The sequence below is a fragment of the Danio rerio genome, chromosome 25, assembly GCF_049306965.1.
Source record: "Danio rerio strain Tuebingen ecotype United States chromosome 25, GRCz12tu, whole genome shotgun sequence".
Lineage (NCBI taxonomy): Eukaryota > Metazoa > Chordata > Actinopteri > Cypriniformes > Danionidae > Danio > Danio rerio.
Window position 1 is genome coordinate 26,951,953 of NC_133200.1, and position 18,074 is coordinate 26,970,026.

An 18,074-nucleotide genomic window follows, 5' to 3' on the forward strand; every position below is an offset into this window, starting at 1 on the left:
ATTTTAGGGGAAGTAAATTGCAACATGGCTGAAAAAAGGAGGTTAATACATCAATGAGACGTGACTAAGGTTTTTAAATCTTTATGTTCTAGTAAGGCAATGGGACCTGATGGTATTACATTCTTTCTTCTAAAAACATTTGCTGAGGAGCTCACACCAGCCTGGCATCGCCTGTTCTCAGTGGATACACATACAGTACCAAAGCTCTGGAAAAAATCTGTGATAATCCCAATCCTAAAAAAGCCTTGTCGACAAGACAATAATGATTATAGGCCAGTGGCCCTAACATCAAATGTCATGAAATCATTTGACAAGATTATAATAAAAGAATTGCGCAAGGAAGTTGAGCCGTACTTAGACCAGTATCAATTTGCATACAAAAGTAACCGTGGCACTATTGATGCAATTTCCACATTAACACATCTTGTTTTAAAACATCTAGAGAGCCCAGTTGCTTATGCTAGGTTACTTTTTATCGATTTTAGTTCAGCATTTAATTCAATTCAACCACATGAACTTTTGGAAAAGCTGGTAAAAATGCAAGTGAACCCTTTTGTTATTAAATGGTTTTATTCTTTTTTAACAGACAGGACACAGCAGGTAAAATTTAATTCAGGGTTATCTGATGTAGCAACAAGTAGTACAGGGGCGCCACAAGGGTGTGTAAGGTTACCCTTTTTGCTCACCCTCTATACAAACGACTGCGTTAGGCAGCAGACAAATCAATATATTCTTAAATTTTCCGATGACACTGTACTAATGCACCTTTTCACAAAAGAGGCCAGCATCATGGAATACAGAGCGGCTGTAGAATGGTTAGTCAGCTGGTGTGATGACCACAATTTGGAAATTAATGTTAAGAAAACGGAGGAGGTCATCATTGACCCCAGGTCAGTAAGCGATAGGAGCTCTATTGTGGTTTATGATAAAGACATTAAGCAGGTTGATTCATATAAATATTTAGGAGTGAATATTGATCGTGAACTTAAATGGCACTCTCAGGTGTCAAGTCTTTGTGCAAGAATTCATCAGCGATTACACTTTTTACGCAGACTAAGATTATTTGGAGTGAGTAGCAGCATAATGATGACTTTTTATAAAGCAACAATAGAGTCTATTTTAAGATATGGGATTATATTTTGGTTTGGGAATCTGACAGTAAAAATGAAAACCCAAGTAAATAACTGAGACTCCTGATGAGAGTGGCAGGAAAAATCATGGGAATTAAGACACTTGGTTCACTAAAAGACATCTTTGAGTTGTGCACAATCCAACAAGCCAACAAGATTTTATCTGATTCTTCACATGTGCTGTCTGTGGAATATGAGCTGATGAATTCTGGCAGAAGATATAGGGTCCCGTTGTGCAAGCATAATAGATATAAACATTCTTTTGTTCATTTTTCAATTAAGTTGATCAACAGGCAAGTAAGAAAGGATGGTCAAAGACTAAGATAACAGGATTGGTTTGCACAACAGAGGGCAGTGGGGCATATGGTACTTTATTTTTATAATTTTTTTTTTTAAATTACTGATTTTATGAAATCGTATTTATATTAGGAGGTATTTTAGGATTGGATTTTAATGTGTATGTATGTTACATGTTGTCTTGTTGGTGTCTATGTACAGCAGAACCTTTTTTCTAAAACAAATTTCTCCTACGGGAGACAATAAATTTTACCTTGACCTTGATAGGCTACAGGCCAAGTTGGAACAAAAAAAATAAAATAAGCCCCCTGTAACATCTTAACATCTCAACACTCAAAATAGGCCCGGGTACATACACTTAACATTTAAACTGGCCAACACACCAATAAAAATAAGTCTTTCTTAGCAAATGAATTAAAATAAATAATAAATTATGACGGATATTGGGCAATAATGAAATTAAGATAAAGGCTCAGTGGGATTTGTTTTGCCACTTTACAAAATAAGGTGATGGTGAAGCTGAATAATAAAAGAATAATGTCAGCATTAGCCTGTATACTCTGCATACATTATGATTTTATTAATATTTAGTTATAATTTGAAATTCTTTACTCATCAAGATTAGGTTATGTGTTTTGTGGGGGAACATTATTGAATCCACTGTAAATGGCTTTAGCGCAGTCCTGCGCTCACTGAGCAGCACTTAACACCGTTTCTCTGCTGCTGCTACTGGCCGGGATACTTTACTGATTCGGCTAATTTAGCATGTTTTGGGTAGGATTGTTGGTTCATCTTTCACCAGTCAAGAACATCAATTTCATTTTCTATGACAGCGGTTTCAATGCAGCGAGTGGCCTCGTCATGTCCTGTCAGCTCGCTGAACACTGCTCCTTAGTGCTCTACCGTAATACGCAGTATATAAGAGACCGCCAAAATACCTTTATATACCAGCGGCTAGAATGACTGTTAGAATAAAACAGGCGGCTGGCCTGACCACTGACATAATTTGCTCTTTTTGACATCTCTGTCATAATTTGATTAACATTTGCAGGGATGGGTTTCAATGTTGTAACAAACTATTTGATTACTTCCTCGCGCTAATCAAAATGCATCACATGACTGTTCATTTACTGCGCAAGCCCAAGCCCGGCACGACACCGTCTAAAATGATAGAAATAAAGTCCAAACCCAACAAAGATCTTCAGCTGTAGTCTGAACTAGTAACATTGTTTGGTCGAGCTGCAAACAATGCAGGGATTAACCTGGACCTGCTATGACTAGCTGCTGCAACGTCCAGCTGCTGCTTTCGTCCTTTCATGTGATACTCGATGACTTTGAGCCCCATGATCCCCAACGAAAAGGTCTTTTTGCAGAATTTACACATTGCCTCTTTGCCACGTTGTTAAATTTACATTCTCCCATCTTTGCATTTTGAACCTCACATCAACAACCGCGTAATGACAGCACACAGATGCAGACCGGCGTCAGCGTCTGTACTCTGTACCCGACCTACCGTAATAAGCTAATAAATCACGGAGACCGTCATTTCTCTCCTGTTTCACATACTGAATTAATCAACTATTAGATGTTTTACGGTGGACCACTGTGCTTCCCTATTGCCATTAAGCAGACCGGCTGAAAATTTAATACCTACAGCCACTTTACAGTTAAATTTAAGACAATTTAAGACCTTAATTTCCCGGATTGTAATTTAAGACATTTTAAGACTTTTTAAGAACCCGCAGGAACCCTGATGATGTTACAGTTTCTGTAAGCTCGTCGTTAACAGTCCTTAATACTGGCTCAGTAGTTTTAAGTTTTTGCCTGTAACGTCAGAGAGTCTTAGAGCTGCTCTGGCAATGGAGCGATATGCATCCTTTATTGTTGTGTAGCAATGGTCCAAAAAATTATTTTCTCTGGTGGGGCATAAAATATGCTGTTTGAATTTAGGCAGCTCCTGTGTGAGTTTTGTCAGATTAAAATCACAGAAAATGATTAAAATGTCCGTGTGTTGTTGTTCAGTCTCTGTGGTCAATGGCACTACAAATGGCAATACTTTTTTCAGTAACTAGTATTCAAATGTATTACTGTTTCCCCTGTCAAGTCGTCATTACTGTTACTGAAAATAAAATGTGCATAACTATAATTGAGAACACTGAAGCAATTTTCATGTGGGCAGCTTATCTCTCAGACATAGGAACTCTCTTTCTCTGGGGTGTGTTTGTGTGTGCATTTGGGGCTGGGGCGGGACACATAACCAACCAGTGATGATAATTGGTGTGTCTGTGAACTTGCTGAAACTGAAAATGGAATGATTGGCTTAGAGCAGGGCTAGACAGTGTGACCGATTCGCTAGTATTTGCAACTAAAAATAGATGTGTGTAAACTGGAAAACCTATTTAGTCGCACAAGCGCGATACGATTTTCGCCACGGTGAAACAACATGCTCTTCATGCTAAGTTATGGTGTATTATGTTGGAAATCTATTGTGACTGTAGCACACGCTGACGTGATCAAAAACAGCACATCTCTGGTTTTTACTTCACGTCAAGCGATCTTTACATTTTTATCATTTGCCAATCAGAAACAGAGTAGGGCGGGTGTTCACACAAGCACACGCACAGTTGCACAAACCAATTACTAGGAATCAGATTGATGGCCAATTCAACAAGTTCAAATATAGCGTTTGCAAACCTGAAATATAAGCACTACTTTTCCCTCGTTGAGGTGAAAGGCAAAAATGTTTCTGTACCGTGCACAAGAAAAAAAGTTCCTCAATGCGTCGGTGACAAGTAATTCTAATGTAATGAAGCACCTCACATCGTCACATATCGTCACAAAACTAGTGGCTATGCAGGTGATAATGTAAGTAACTATAATGCATTACTACGAACGTGTCCAACACTGTTGTTTGTCATTGACAAAGAGAGACAGCTCTCCAATTTGCTCAACCAATCTGTCAAGATTCACTGCGGTCAGTAATTGCTTTTATGTGTCCAGTTTTCTACAGTTATGATCATTGTAGCAGTGAAAAGAGGGATGTTGATAAGCCCTTTCATGTTTATTGGCTACTTTCTTTTCTCAGTCTTTTCTCAATGTAAATTTCACTCCAGAGGGATTAATGTTATAATGTTTCTCCTTTTGGGAGAAAAAATATATATTAATAAAGACCAAGACACCTCTGACTGAAAATCACAACCAAAAGCGGCATAAGTTTTGGTGCATTTATAATAATCAAAAACAACAGTAGCACCCATGGTCAAAAAAAAAGTATATTTTTAAATAATATAAATATGTTTTTTTTTTCTTTTTTTTCTTTATATTATAGTAAGGCATACATGTCTTGATACCCAGGGTACCCTTTATTGTTGTTAATATTGCTCTCTTACAAGTCTAAGGCCATTTCCACATGTGCATGGGTGCTTTAACAAACAGGGCTTTCCCTGTTTTTTTTTTTTGTTTGTTTTTTGTTTTTGTTGTTGTTTTTGTTTTTAATCTTAGGGAATCTGTGGAATTTGCATGTTTTGCATTTGGTGTCAACCGAGCCATTTTGGCTGAGGTGAAAAACCTCCGGCTGTAGTTTCCATATGACTACATTGTACTGAAAGTGCCACACAAGTGTACCACATGTGATACTGTGCTTTTTGTGTTTTTGAGTGGACAAAAAGCAAAATCACATAAAAAAGTGTGGTTTTGAAAATTCTTGTGTTTGTGTGGACAGGGCCTAATTTGTTGTATAGTTCTGGAGGCATGATAGTATCTCAACTGTCTTGCTCTAAAAGATGATTTGAACATAAATCAAATCAAATCAAATCACTTTTATTGTCACATCAGCAGCACGTGTGCTAATAATGTCATATTATAGGCAAATACACACTTGCTGCTGTTGCTGCAGTGCTGGAAGGCAAATATTCTGATAGCCATCTGCTAAATGACTACATTCACTTAAAATCACTTAAATTTTGCCCATATTGAATAAAAAAGGCTAACTTGGACTCATCAATGTGCTCATATATAATTGTTCTTTTCTGGGTTTGATTGGTTCTGTTGTACTGGTAAAGATGTTCCGAAAATACAAAGAAATACACTTACCGAAGAATCTCCTTGCGTGTGAAGAAGGTACAATCCTACGATCAAAAAGAATAGAAAAATTACTTCCCTGAACAAACATATGACTGCGACATTATACTTTTAATATATTAAATTGGTAACACTTTCCAATAACAATACATGAACAATGATGTGTTAATGTGTAAACTAAACATTAACTTATTATGAGCTAATGATGAGTTTTAACTACAACATGAGTTCATGAGTGAATAATGGCTACCTTAATTACTTTTTAGTATATGATTATTGGGTAAGTAACATTATTACATCATTATTCATGTACTGTTATTGTAACGTGTTACCATTTAATTTACATCTGACATAAACCCCAAGCAATATCATTTGATGAAACAAATAATTGTGGAATATTTGTCTCCAACACAATAGGTCCCTCAGCTCTTTCTCTTCAAATGAAATCCAGTTCCCAGAAAGAAAACCAAAGAGGAATATTCTGTATTTCAGTGCTTCATAAAAGGCATTCTGAGAATTTTACTTTGTGATTATTTTGATTTCATTCTGATCTATTACTAGAACAAGATCAATCACATTCTCCATGTTATTCAGGTCCTCCAGAAGCTTCAAGAGAACACCCTACTGCTTGGTAACTTTAGTCACACAATCACTCTCTAGATCCTTCTTATTGACTATTTCTGGAGGGTGGAAAAATTTTAGTAATAAAGTATTACAAGCAGTTATGATTATTTGACTCTTTATGATGAATTGCTTTTTTGTGTCCCATAATCAATTGTTGTATTTCTTAAGAAGGCAGTTAAGACCTAGGTATATGTTCACTGTATGTGTGTGTGTTCTCATTCCTCACTCAATAGCCGCGTTTCCACTATCGAGCCTAAAGCGAGCGAGCCAGGGCAAGCCAAGGCCAGTGGCGTTTCCACTGTCACTTCCGGGGCCTAATTGGGCCAAAGCGGGGCTTTCTTGGGGCCAGCGGCCGGTCTTTTTCGGCCCGCCGAATACCTTGGGCCAAGGAGGGCCAGCTGGGGCTTCGGGGCGGAGTGAAAGGAGAGGTGGGCAGTTTTCTGATCGCACACGAGTACATGCGCCAAACAAATAAATAAATAAGGGAAAGAAAACATCTGGCCTTATAGTCTGGGGTCTTTTTGCGTATGATCGCCCTTATGTTTCCCTTTTAAATGTAAGGCTGCTGCATAAAATAATTAAGTAGTTTTAATTTATAGTGACGTTCTTTGCTGCGTCCTCCTTTATGTTTCAATAACGCATAACAATCATTACACCATATTAAAAACACAGTAGACAATAAAGGTTTTCGAGAGTTTTTGTCAAGTTTAAAATTTGAATTTAAATGCCTGTTGAGCTCTTTTGATGCTGCGAACGGGCAGATATTAAGATAATACACAATATAAATACAACAGAAAAACATAAAACTTGACAAATTACGTGCCCACTTTCGTAGACTTTAAACAATATAGTGTCATATCTTGATAAAATAGCCTAAGCTATATTGAAATATAATTTAAAGAATTACAAATATCGGATATATATAAAATCGCATTAAATAAATAAACCAATATAAAATAAACAAAAGCTAGCTATAACAATGTAGGTAGCCTATATACAATACATAAATCAAACCGTTTTAAAGCCACATATAGCCTAACTTTCATTTTACAAAGACCTGAAAAAAAGGTTTTTGGTAATTTCCAAAAACAATAAACACCGGAGAAGGTTTGAAATATTGTTTATAAAGTATTTGGATACGATGATATTAATCAAATCGCGCAAACAGAGCATTATTTGGGTGAGTGAAAGCAGAATACAAAATGTGTTCTATATCCTCAAACAAGTGTTTATATTTTTATAAGATGTGGTTAAATTTATAAATGAAACTTTAAATGAAGAGCTTTAGTGAATAGCTAAAACACAAAATGTGTTCTATATCCTCAAACAAGTGTTTATGTTTTTATATGATGTGGTTAAATTTATAAATGAAACTTTAAATGAAGAGCTTTAGTGAATAGCTGCTGAGCGCAACAAATATGGCTATATTTTATTAGGCTACTCGCTCTTGTGCCGGAAACACGACGTCAATCAAAACGAGGATGTTATAAAATACATTCCATATCGAGTTATAAAGGAGAATTTCTGTAGCTTTATATTATGAACGGCTGCGCTCATTGTGATGGGTCCCTGCGTTAGTGGCGAGAGCACTCGATGCACAATGCCAACAGTCGGTCGGCGAGTACACAAATGTAATGAATAGAAATACACAGGTCTGTGCGTATAGACATTTCATGTACTGCTGTACAGAAATGTGTCATTTGTTTGTTTCGGTTGATTTTAATGGTTTTGTTTCGTGATGATTCTATGGTGTGCTTTATTTGCCTCATTCCCGCTGAAGTGGGCGGGTTGTGTGACGTTTGATTCGAAGACGTTTTGTGGGCGGTGTTCGCGTGACGCGCTGTGAGCTACTAGCCCGACAGTGGAAACGCGACATGATTTCGGCCTCATTTCTCAACCTCTCGGGCTATTGGCTCGGCCCGGCCCGGCCCGGCCCGATTAAAGCCCTGGCTCACACTGGCGCGATAGTGGAAATGCGGCTAAAATGTGTGTGTGAACTTGGATGGCTTAAAAGCAGAGAACCAATTTTGAGTATGGGTAAAACATTACCCAACAAGGTTCACTTCGCTTTACTGTATCCCCAATGCCTAGTTTACTCTACACAACTTTTAGCTTCAACAGATTGCTGTGCTGTTCAGACTACATGAGTTGATTGTTTGTCTTTCACACACACACAATTGGACAACTTCTCTGTCACCCAACAACTTTATCCAATCTCCAAAATACAGTGAAATACTGTATATGTTCAGAGAGTAAAATTGCCTACTTGTGTGATGATGACCTTCCATAGGCGGAACGTGTTAAAGGCTGGGGAAGGCTTAGCCTTCCAACAAAACCAAAAGTGCTGGCCAGCAAACTATTCTGGGGTGCGTTTCCGAAAACAATTATTAGCCAACTAAGGTTGCAAGTTCCATCGTTACAAACATAGTTAATTGATTTGACGTTTCCCAAATAGGTCGTTCCAAAGAACATTCGCAAACTGTTTCGCAAACTTGTGCACTTGCAACTACACCTCTGGAGCTGTAGTTAGAAACATAGTTCCAGGCTGTGACCTATTCCCAGTTATCCCAACTATGCCCTACTCATTTAGAACATTCTAATATTTAAACTATATTTTATAGTAGGTTATTTTTTAAGAGATGTAGCCTTCAAAAAAAAAAAAAAACAATATCCTACTTATAATAATAAAAATCATCATCATTACAATTAATATTATTATTAAAGTATGATTTTTTTACATTTCCTCATAAAAATAAATATAAAATTAAATTTCTTAATAAATAGACTCCTTATTTATTGATTTAATTTATATATTATATTAGAATATGTGTTTGCTTTTGTAAGTGATTTTATGAATAGAATATTTGTAAAGGTAACATAGGATATGTGCCATTTACATATATTTCAATTATTATGGAAAGCAAGTGCATGTTTTACCAAAACCAATGTTGGATTTTTTTAAAAAATGTGTTTGCGTGTCAAACAATATAATTTGCACAAAGAAATTATGGGGTTCTCATCTAAAGAAACTGTTACTCCACTCCATTCCGAGCATCATTATGGACATTTTCCATTATAACTAACAAGGTTCAAATGATAGATGTGCGACAGAGAAACTACGTTTTTTGGGTAACCCTTGTCGCTACATTGTTCTTTTCCCGAATAATGCATCGTACTATGGTAGTTCAGCTGCAAGTTATGTTGTTGTTTGAGAGACTGCACATTGCATTGCATTTCCTAAAAGCAGAGATATCATAAAAGCAATTTTAAAAACATCAGTCGGATACAATAAATATTGCATTTCAAACACAAGTAAACATTGTAATAGAAACCCTTTGCACTCAGGCCTAGGTAGGGCACCGGGCGAACCATGAAGACAATGTGGAAATGTGGATGTGGAAGTGCTGAATGTCAGTGGTGAAGGTGCACAAAGCATAACAATTGACTTCCATAGTATTTGTTTTCCTACTAATGAAGTCAGTGGTTACAAGTTTTCAGCTTTCTTCTAAACATCTTCTTTTGTGATGAACAGAAGAAATTCATTAAGGTTTGGAACAACTTGAGGGAGAGTAAAATTATTATGTCCTGACAATAAGTAAAGGCACTTTTTATTCACAGGAGCAAGCATTCATCTTGTAGAAGAAAAAATAATATTTGAGGTGAATTAAAGATTCACCTTTTCCATGCTTCGTGTTAACAGTAAGAATTCTGCAGAAGGATTGGAGTCTGTAGTATAAAAAAATTACACTAACTTTTTCATCACATTATCTCCTTTTTAATTATAAGCAAATATATATAAGACATCAAACTGCTTCGATCACATGTCATGTTCGTAACGGTTTAACAAAAAAGTTTATAGTGTATAATAAATATTATCACAAATAAAATGAAACTTTACATACGAAGACAAAATATGTCCATGCTAATTATGATCGACAACTCCTTTCAGGTCTTTGCTCTAAACAACCATAATTTTGTGTAACAGACATGATCATTTTGAACTCCCTATTAATACAAGCAAATGACTAACATTTATTTGCTCATTATGATGCTGCATTACATTTACTGACTTACACTACATAATATCCATATGCTATATCAAGAACTTTAGGTGTTTAGGAGTTTAGGTGAGAACTTTAGGAGTTTAGGTGAGAGTAAGTAAAACTGGCCACAATTTAATTTGCCTAGCAGGGAAATATATCTTTTAAATACTTTAAATACAAAGGTTGGTTATTTTATATTTATGTAGCTGTGATTTTGTTGGAGATAACTTTCATGAGAAACTGAAAAGACAGCATTTATCTTGTTAAAAAGTCTTTCCTCAGCACTGTCATGATCGCTCTGTGTAGGCAACATTGTACAAAATCTTTACAAGGGGAAATTTGGTGCAACGCAATCTTCCATAACTTAAACTTAAATCTGCTAATTATTTCTGCATACTTGCACAAGGCTCTCACAGAGTTGAGGCCCACTTAATAACCACTTAATATTTCTTCAGTCCAGCGCTCAGGAAGCAATAACCTTCTTGCATTTGGCCTTTTCCTGCTGTTCAAAATGCGCACGCTCAAGTCAAGCTGCAGGCACATGCGCAGGCTCTAGGCGAGTTTTTTTTTCATGCAGAGCATATATATGTTTTTACTTTATTTATTAAATAATATTTATAAAGATAAATTATCAAAGTGACACAATTTATTTTCCAAGCACTTTATCCAAAATCTAAGCACTTTTTAAACCCTGAAAATATAGCCTACATTAAAATGAAAACATTTTCAAAGATATCCAGCATCTGACAATTGTGCTTGAGTGCTTATTAAAAATATTTTACAAATTGCAAGAATAAAATCTTGATATTGATCTAAGTTTTAACTACATTATAGGAGTTACACAATCGGTTATAAACTATAGCCTATAAAATATTATTACATTAAAGTCATCCATTGTACATGCCTATAACCAATGGCTATTTTTCTATGCTTATTTAACAAAGCCTACACAAAACTTTTCATAAACTTTCTCCCTCATCCTGGTCTTCTGTATGAACTTTTTGCAACCTGATGTGACTGCCGACGAGAAAATGAAAGCAAGCGCATAGCGTGGACAAATTAAACTATTTATTCAATTGACTAACACATTAACTAGAATAAACTAAAATTACTTGAAAACAAATAAAAACTTGTAAACAAATAAAATATTGCCATAACTGTGACACAACTAGAATTTGATACCATTCTCCACGCAGACACAGTCTTGTGTACTCTTGTGTTGGGGAATGATTAAATTCAAGTTCATCAGGAAACACTAACATCAGGAGCTCGATAAACATTGACCTATTATAGCTTATTATGTTTTTTAGCAATTCTATATCTTTCAGGGTATAAAAGCACCATGTTAGCATGCAACATTGTTTCAGAATTGAGTTTTGAACATTTGAACGTGCGTTAACCTTAAACAACAAACATGCTAGCTGGTACCGATCTAAATCCGATCTTGTGCGTGCGCTATATTCGGTGTATTATATAAACCAACAAAAGCCACGAAGATAGCCTATTAAAAGGCACTAGAAAGTTGTCATCTAGGCCTAAAATGTTTTTAAGCCATTTTATAGTTTAAGGTGAAGCACAGACGAATATTCAGGTGGTTAAATTCATGTTCAGTATATAAATGCCTTTATTTTTACTAAAGAAGATATATTTTTTGAGTTTATCACCAGAACTATAGAAACTGTATTATGTTAATAAAAAAAAATAAAAAATGGCACAGTATCGGGATCGGATCTTTATAGGTCGATACTCAGAATTTTGGTATCGAGATCGGATTGGTTCCAAAAAAATGGTATTGGTGCATACTTACAACAAACATAAAGAAAATAACAGAAAAATGGGGTAGATTTGGGAGCTAGTCCACAATCATTAAAAATAGCATACTGCACAATGCTAAGACCAGTATTATTTAATGGCAGTATAGTGTACATTACATCAGCATATTAGCTTTAAAAAAGTTTAAATTAAATATCATTCCAAATCAGGAATATAGAGCCTACAGCACATAATCATTCTAAGTCTCAGTGCTGCAGGTGAAAATGGAAAGAAACTTTTGAAATATAAAAACCTAAATATGGTGCACTGGTGTTCACTAAGGGGGTAAACTGAGACTCCTCCAGTAAGAGAAGAACTGAAAAACTCTTGGGAGAATGAGAAAACTGCAAAAATAATAGTAGTTTAAGATGAATTGCAATGTACATAGATGCCAAGAAAATAAGTAATTTTCATCATTAAAGTAAGTTCTACAGTGGTGATACTTGCAATACTTTATTTTGTCTGTTTCAAATGTCAGTAGCTGGTCTGCAGGTGCACTGCATAGTTAATGAAGAGGAAAGATGTTTGTCTAAAGAAGTCAGTGGCACAATACAGTGTATCAAAACTGGTCAAAAACTCCTGGCTCATATATATATATATATATATATATATATATATATATATATATATATATATATATATATATATATATATATATATACAGGGCTTTACATAAACACCCGCCAAAGGTGGGTGGATTTCAGCTCTGGTGGGTTAGACAGACACCTCCACTAGCCACTTTGGCTGGTTGGAAATCTTTTTTAAACTGTAGTTTTCTTAAAAGCAGGTTTCGACAATAAGCATGGCCCAATATTCGAGCAAATGTGATATTAGAATCGAGAAGCAGCACGACTGACAAAAATAAATGTGTTCGCATGAGCAAAAGAATGGTGAATGCAGAATAAGAGCATGATCACTCGCGCTAACAGCGTGCGCGCGCTCCCGTTTACTTGCGCAAAGCAACCATACCTAGAGGAAGCGCAACAAGTGCGATTGGTTCCCTTTGAAATAGACTGGACACAGAGTGATGATTGTGCACCCGCAGTCCTACTGCTTTCAAGAGCTTAAGATTTAAAAAAAATACACCTATTCTTTTGTAAGCAGCAGCGGTCACTGAAACTTTCATTTTAATTATTCTTAGAAGAGATAAATAACAGGCCTAACATTAACCGTGTGCACTTTATGTTTCACCTGCTTTCTTTTGCTTAGTTATTTTTGTTAATATGGTTTAATTTTCATATTTTACAATAACATTGTTTTATTGGGAGATTACTCGCCGTATATGTGTAGTTAACTGGTGATCTATGACTTTTAGCCAGGAAAGATTACTGTGCATATTTTAGATACATGACAATAATTATTTTTTAAATGTAATGTTTTTTTTTAAAGAAAGTTTTCTTGAATTAAAAAAGTGCACCTATAAAGCTATATTTTACTTGTTTTTACACATTAAAAAATTGTGGCTAAGAAATGCTTATTTTGTGTGGTCAGAGATAAATTTGGTAAATACTTAATTTTGAGCCCTGAAAAGTCATGAAATAAAAACTGATTGCATTGTGACACAACCAATTTGCTCATGCACACTGAGAAGCCAATACACAAAACACACAAGACGTTAAATGAATGAGAAGGCATGAGGACATGTGGACATAATACAATACCTTAATCAAGTAATTTAGCTTGTCAAAGTCAAATTTAAGCAAAATATATTTTCCCAACAAGAAAAGTGTGGCTAGTGAAAATGGCAAGCAAATCTACTAGCCACAGCCTATATATATATATATATATATATATATATATATATATATATATATATATATATATATATATATATATATATATATATATATATATATATATATATGCAGCAGGATATATACTAAAAGTTTATTTGCAAAAACAGATAACTTTATTTTTTAGAGACATCATATTTTATGTTGCGTTTACAGTGACTGTAAAAAATATGGACGACGCAACAGCGCCTTTTTCAATTAAAGGCTTTGACGGCAAAACGCCTCATGACGGGCACCAATTGTCGCAAAAACTGCTAAAATTGGAGCCTGAGCATGCGCAGAAGGGACTAAATGGAGCCAGAGGGGAAGCCGCAGAATCAAGCCAAGCTTCCAAACAAACGCTTGTAAGTCTAATCAACCATTCCCCCCGAACTTCTCATTTGACCAGCCATATCAACAAAGGTTTGCTAATATAAATATAGGCACTTGCATTTAAAAACACATAATAGTAATCTATTTAAAAACTTAAGTTAATAATTGAATTAAAAAAATATTTGTTGGACTTCAAAATAAACAATCTTTCATACACTCCAGCCTAAGTTAGACTCAGGGATAAAAACACAAAAATATTTCTCTTTAAACAGGTTGTTGGTATTTGTTATCTTCACAGGGGTAGAAATATCATATGTAAAATATAAACAATAACAAAGAAACAACACATACATTTTAGAAAGCTTTTTTATTTTTGATTAGCAATCAACAGGACCCAAAATATACACACCAAGGACATCTATTTAAAATTGTGCGTTTAAAAGATAAACACCGTAAGATTTCTGAATATCAACAGGATATTTACACATGTCTGCACAATATAAAATAATCCTTGTCAATTTGTACAATAACCATAGCGGTATTAATACATCAACTAATGTCTATGCGATCTAGGCCTATCAGCTGCTGCAACATGGCTTGTATATTGTTTAGCTTTTTTGCCTCGATGCCTTAATATCTGGCAAATAAGAATATACCTTAATTTCAGTGTTTAGTACGTGTAAATAAATAATATAACATTTTTTTTTTAAAGATTCTGTTACTAAAACATTATAATTTTTAAACAGCAAATTCAGTAGATTAACACAATAACATGCCAAAAGTCAAAATGTCAGAGACGTCCTTTAAATCAAATTCAAATAACATTACAGTAGATCAATGTGGAAATAGGCTAACTAGTTTTGTCTTAACTATTTCACACTACCTGTATTTTCCCTGTCATAACTAGGCATGAATCAGAAACTAATAATAAACCCTGATAAAACCCTCACTTTACTGAGTAAACAGTAATCCATCAGATCCCTTAGGTCAGAAAGTATAGTTTACTGCTGAACTCATTTTATCATAGTAAAATAACACAGTAATGAAATAATAGCACTTCAATCTCCTCCCGAAGCTCCGACAGTCTGCTTTGAGAAGCTGTCAATCTCAACTGTCAATCACGATGACACACCCTGCTTTTATAGCATTAAATAGCTAAAAATATAGTCTCAACAAAAATGAATATCTAAACCTATATCAGCTTGATAACTAGTGCCTTGACCAAAATCATCTTTCGGGAAATTTTATTGCAAGTCTCATTGGGCTCAAGTCTCGTTCATTAACATGGAGGAGGCTGGCTTTATGACTTGTACTGCAGCCAGACCCAAGGAGGCGATCCAACGGCCGGGAGCATCACTCAAAAAAAGGCATGTGGCACACTTGATTAAAGAGTACAATAGCAAAACACATGATTTATGGAAATGATTAAAAGATTAAGAGATTTTAGTAGTTTTCAGAAATAATGTTTTTACATTGAGTATTGAAGATTTCAACTGCAAAAAAAACTAAAATCCTAATTTATTTTAAAAATTGAGCAAAAAATTTCAAATAACCTCTTAATATTTACCTTAAAACACGTAAAACACGTTTAAAACACGTAAGACTTTTAGGAAATGGTGTCTGTTTTACTGGCCACACAATGGATGGAAACACAATAAAGATATTTACTGTAGTTCTAAGATTCAACTCAGGAACAAGATTTTCTGTATGAAATTATTACAAAATTTATATTAAAGTCAAAGAGAAACAAAGGTTTATGAAAACTTCCTCATCTACAGGAGTAGTGTCACGGTCGGTGGTGGGGGGAAAAAGGAGCGAGGACCCAATTGCAGAAAATGTAGGATTTATTATAAAATACAAATAAAAATAAAAGGCAAAACAAAACTACCCCGAGGGGGAAAACATGAATAAAAAGGGCAAAAACAAACTTGACAGGGCTGGCAGGACAAAGCAGGACTGGAAACAACAAAACAGAGTATTATCGACGACAAACTGGCACAGAACGGAAAACATGAGGGGATTATAAAGCAAAAGTAAATTGACACAAACAGGTGAACATGACAAACTAATAATGAGTTAACAAGGAGGATGGGACAAGACAATAGACGGGAGAGCGCATGACACAGAGAGACAACACAAGCCATGCACTCACATAAAACGAGACTAGAACACGCAGCCAATGAGACCTTTTTAACTGCGTGTTCATGACAACTGAAGCTACAATGAAGCACACAACAAAAGCATGTGACCACAATGTAAACACCGAGTCACGTGCTTTGACAAGAGACGCAAGACACGAGCACACGATAGATAAACACCTTACTGTGCGCTCACACATAAGCAAAGCACATGCTTCATCTCAGCGCCAACCAAAACTGAAACCAACTAGACTGAGGCGCCGAGAATGAAGCAGCGTGATGCTGACAACAAACACAAACACTAGTACAAGGGCGCGTGCGTCGGAGGCATGCAGAGCCCGCGCGGCCGCATCAAGCGGGAGCGCGCACGCTCTGCGCACACCCACGAAGGCGCGCGCGCACACACGGAGACACACACAATGACAGAAACAAGTGCTCGACTCAAGATAACTCGAGCCGAGCACAACAGGACTACACATGACTAGTGTCCGGACTCTGCCACCAAAACAAGAATTTACATGACCAGAGTGGCAGAACCCTGACAAGTAGAGGTGAATGAGGTTGCAGAGAAGCTAAATTTAAATTAGAGAAACACTGTTGTTGTCAAACATTGTTTACTTCAATAAATCCGTTTATTGGTAAAGGGATTGATTGAATAGGCCTATTTGGAAAAATGTCATGCTCTCTTGTAAAAGTATTTTGTGGTATTTTCAAAATACAGTATTTTATTTTGATACTTGTTCTGCCTGCTGTATTATGTAGTTTATTTTGATACATTTAAAACTGAGGTATTTGGTATTTTATTTTAAAATCTATTTCAATCTGTGTATTTTAAAATACATCCCTGACTAACAACACAAAATGTACAAAAATAACAAACACATTACTTCACATGCTTTTGTAGGGTCCAGCCAGTTGGTCCAATGACGGTATCCGCTGGTGAATGAAGGTTCACTGCATGTTCGGTCTTTCCAGTGCACAATGTTGATCTATATTAAACTTAACTCATATCTGACTCCAATTTTAGTATGAGGTGGTTTAGAACAGTGGTTCTCAAACTTTTTTCACCAATTACCACCTTAGAAAAAAATTGTCTCTCCAAGTACCACCTTACGATGCTATTTTTCAACCAGTATTAAAAAATAGCGTCGTAGGCCTAATTAAGCAGCTACAGGTGTGCACAGTTTTAAAATGATGCAAATTAATTCCTATTATTAAAAATATTTATTATTGTCAATCACTTTAAACATTTTAAATAGTCTGAACATTAACTGTGCTTGCAGATAAAAAAAAAAAAAAAGTTTTAGTTAAAATGTGCTTTTAAAAGTTCATTAAAAATGACCTGTTCTTAAAAAGTAAAAGGAAAACTGCTGTACTTAAATCTAAAGTATTCATAGTAGCCAATTCATCAAAAGCTGGAGATGTTGCTTGGACCTTATGAATATAGGCTATATGTCATATTCCTACACTTTCAGACAAATCTTGAAATATATGTTAAATGTACATATGACAGGGTTCATACAGGCACAGCCTTATGAAAATCAAGGAATTTTAAGCACTTTTTCCAGCACCTATTTTTTTTTCAAGACTGACATGCTATGTATTGAAGACCTGAAATGTATTCTCAGCAACCCATAAAATATTGCATATGAATAGATACAAATAAAAACCATTAATAATAATATTTATAAATCATATATTAATAATATAATAAACCTGCATTAAATGCTTGTGGAATCTTTTTTGTACTCAAGTAAAAATACTATTACACTGCTAAAATAACAAAAATTTTAGTAAATAATACAAATATTAGGTAAAAGTACAAAGTACTCTTTTAAAAAATAC

General features: G+C 35.3%; 1 protein-coding gene across 2 annotated transcripts in view; it reads right to left on the reverse strand.

Annotated features, from left to right (window-relative positions):
- cib2 (calcium and integrin binding family member 2) overlaps positions 1–18,074 on the reverse strand; it is a 78,047-nt gene that overhangs the window by 39,452 nt on the left and 20,521 nt on the right. For both annotated transcript variants that reach the window (XM_073941918.1, NM_200706.1), the window contains 1 exon segment: positions 5,520–5,554. In XM_073941918.1, coding sequence (XP_073798019.1) covers positions 5,520–5,554 — 35 coding nt within the window.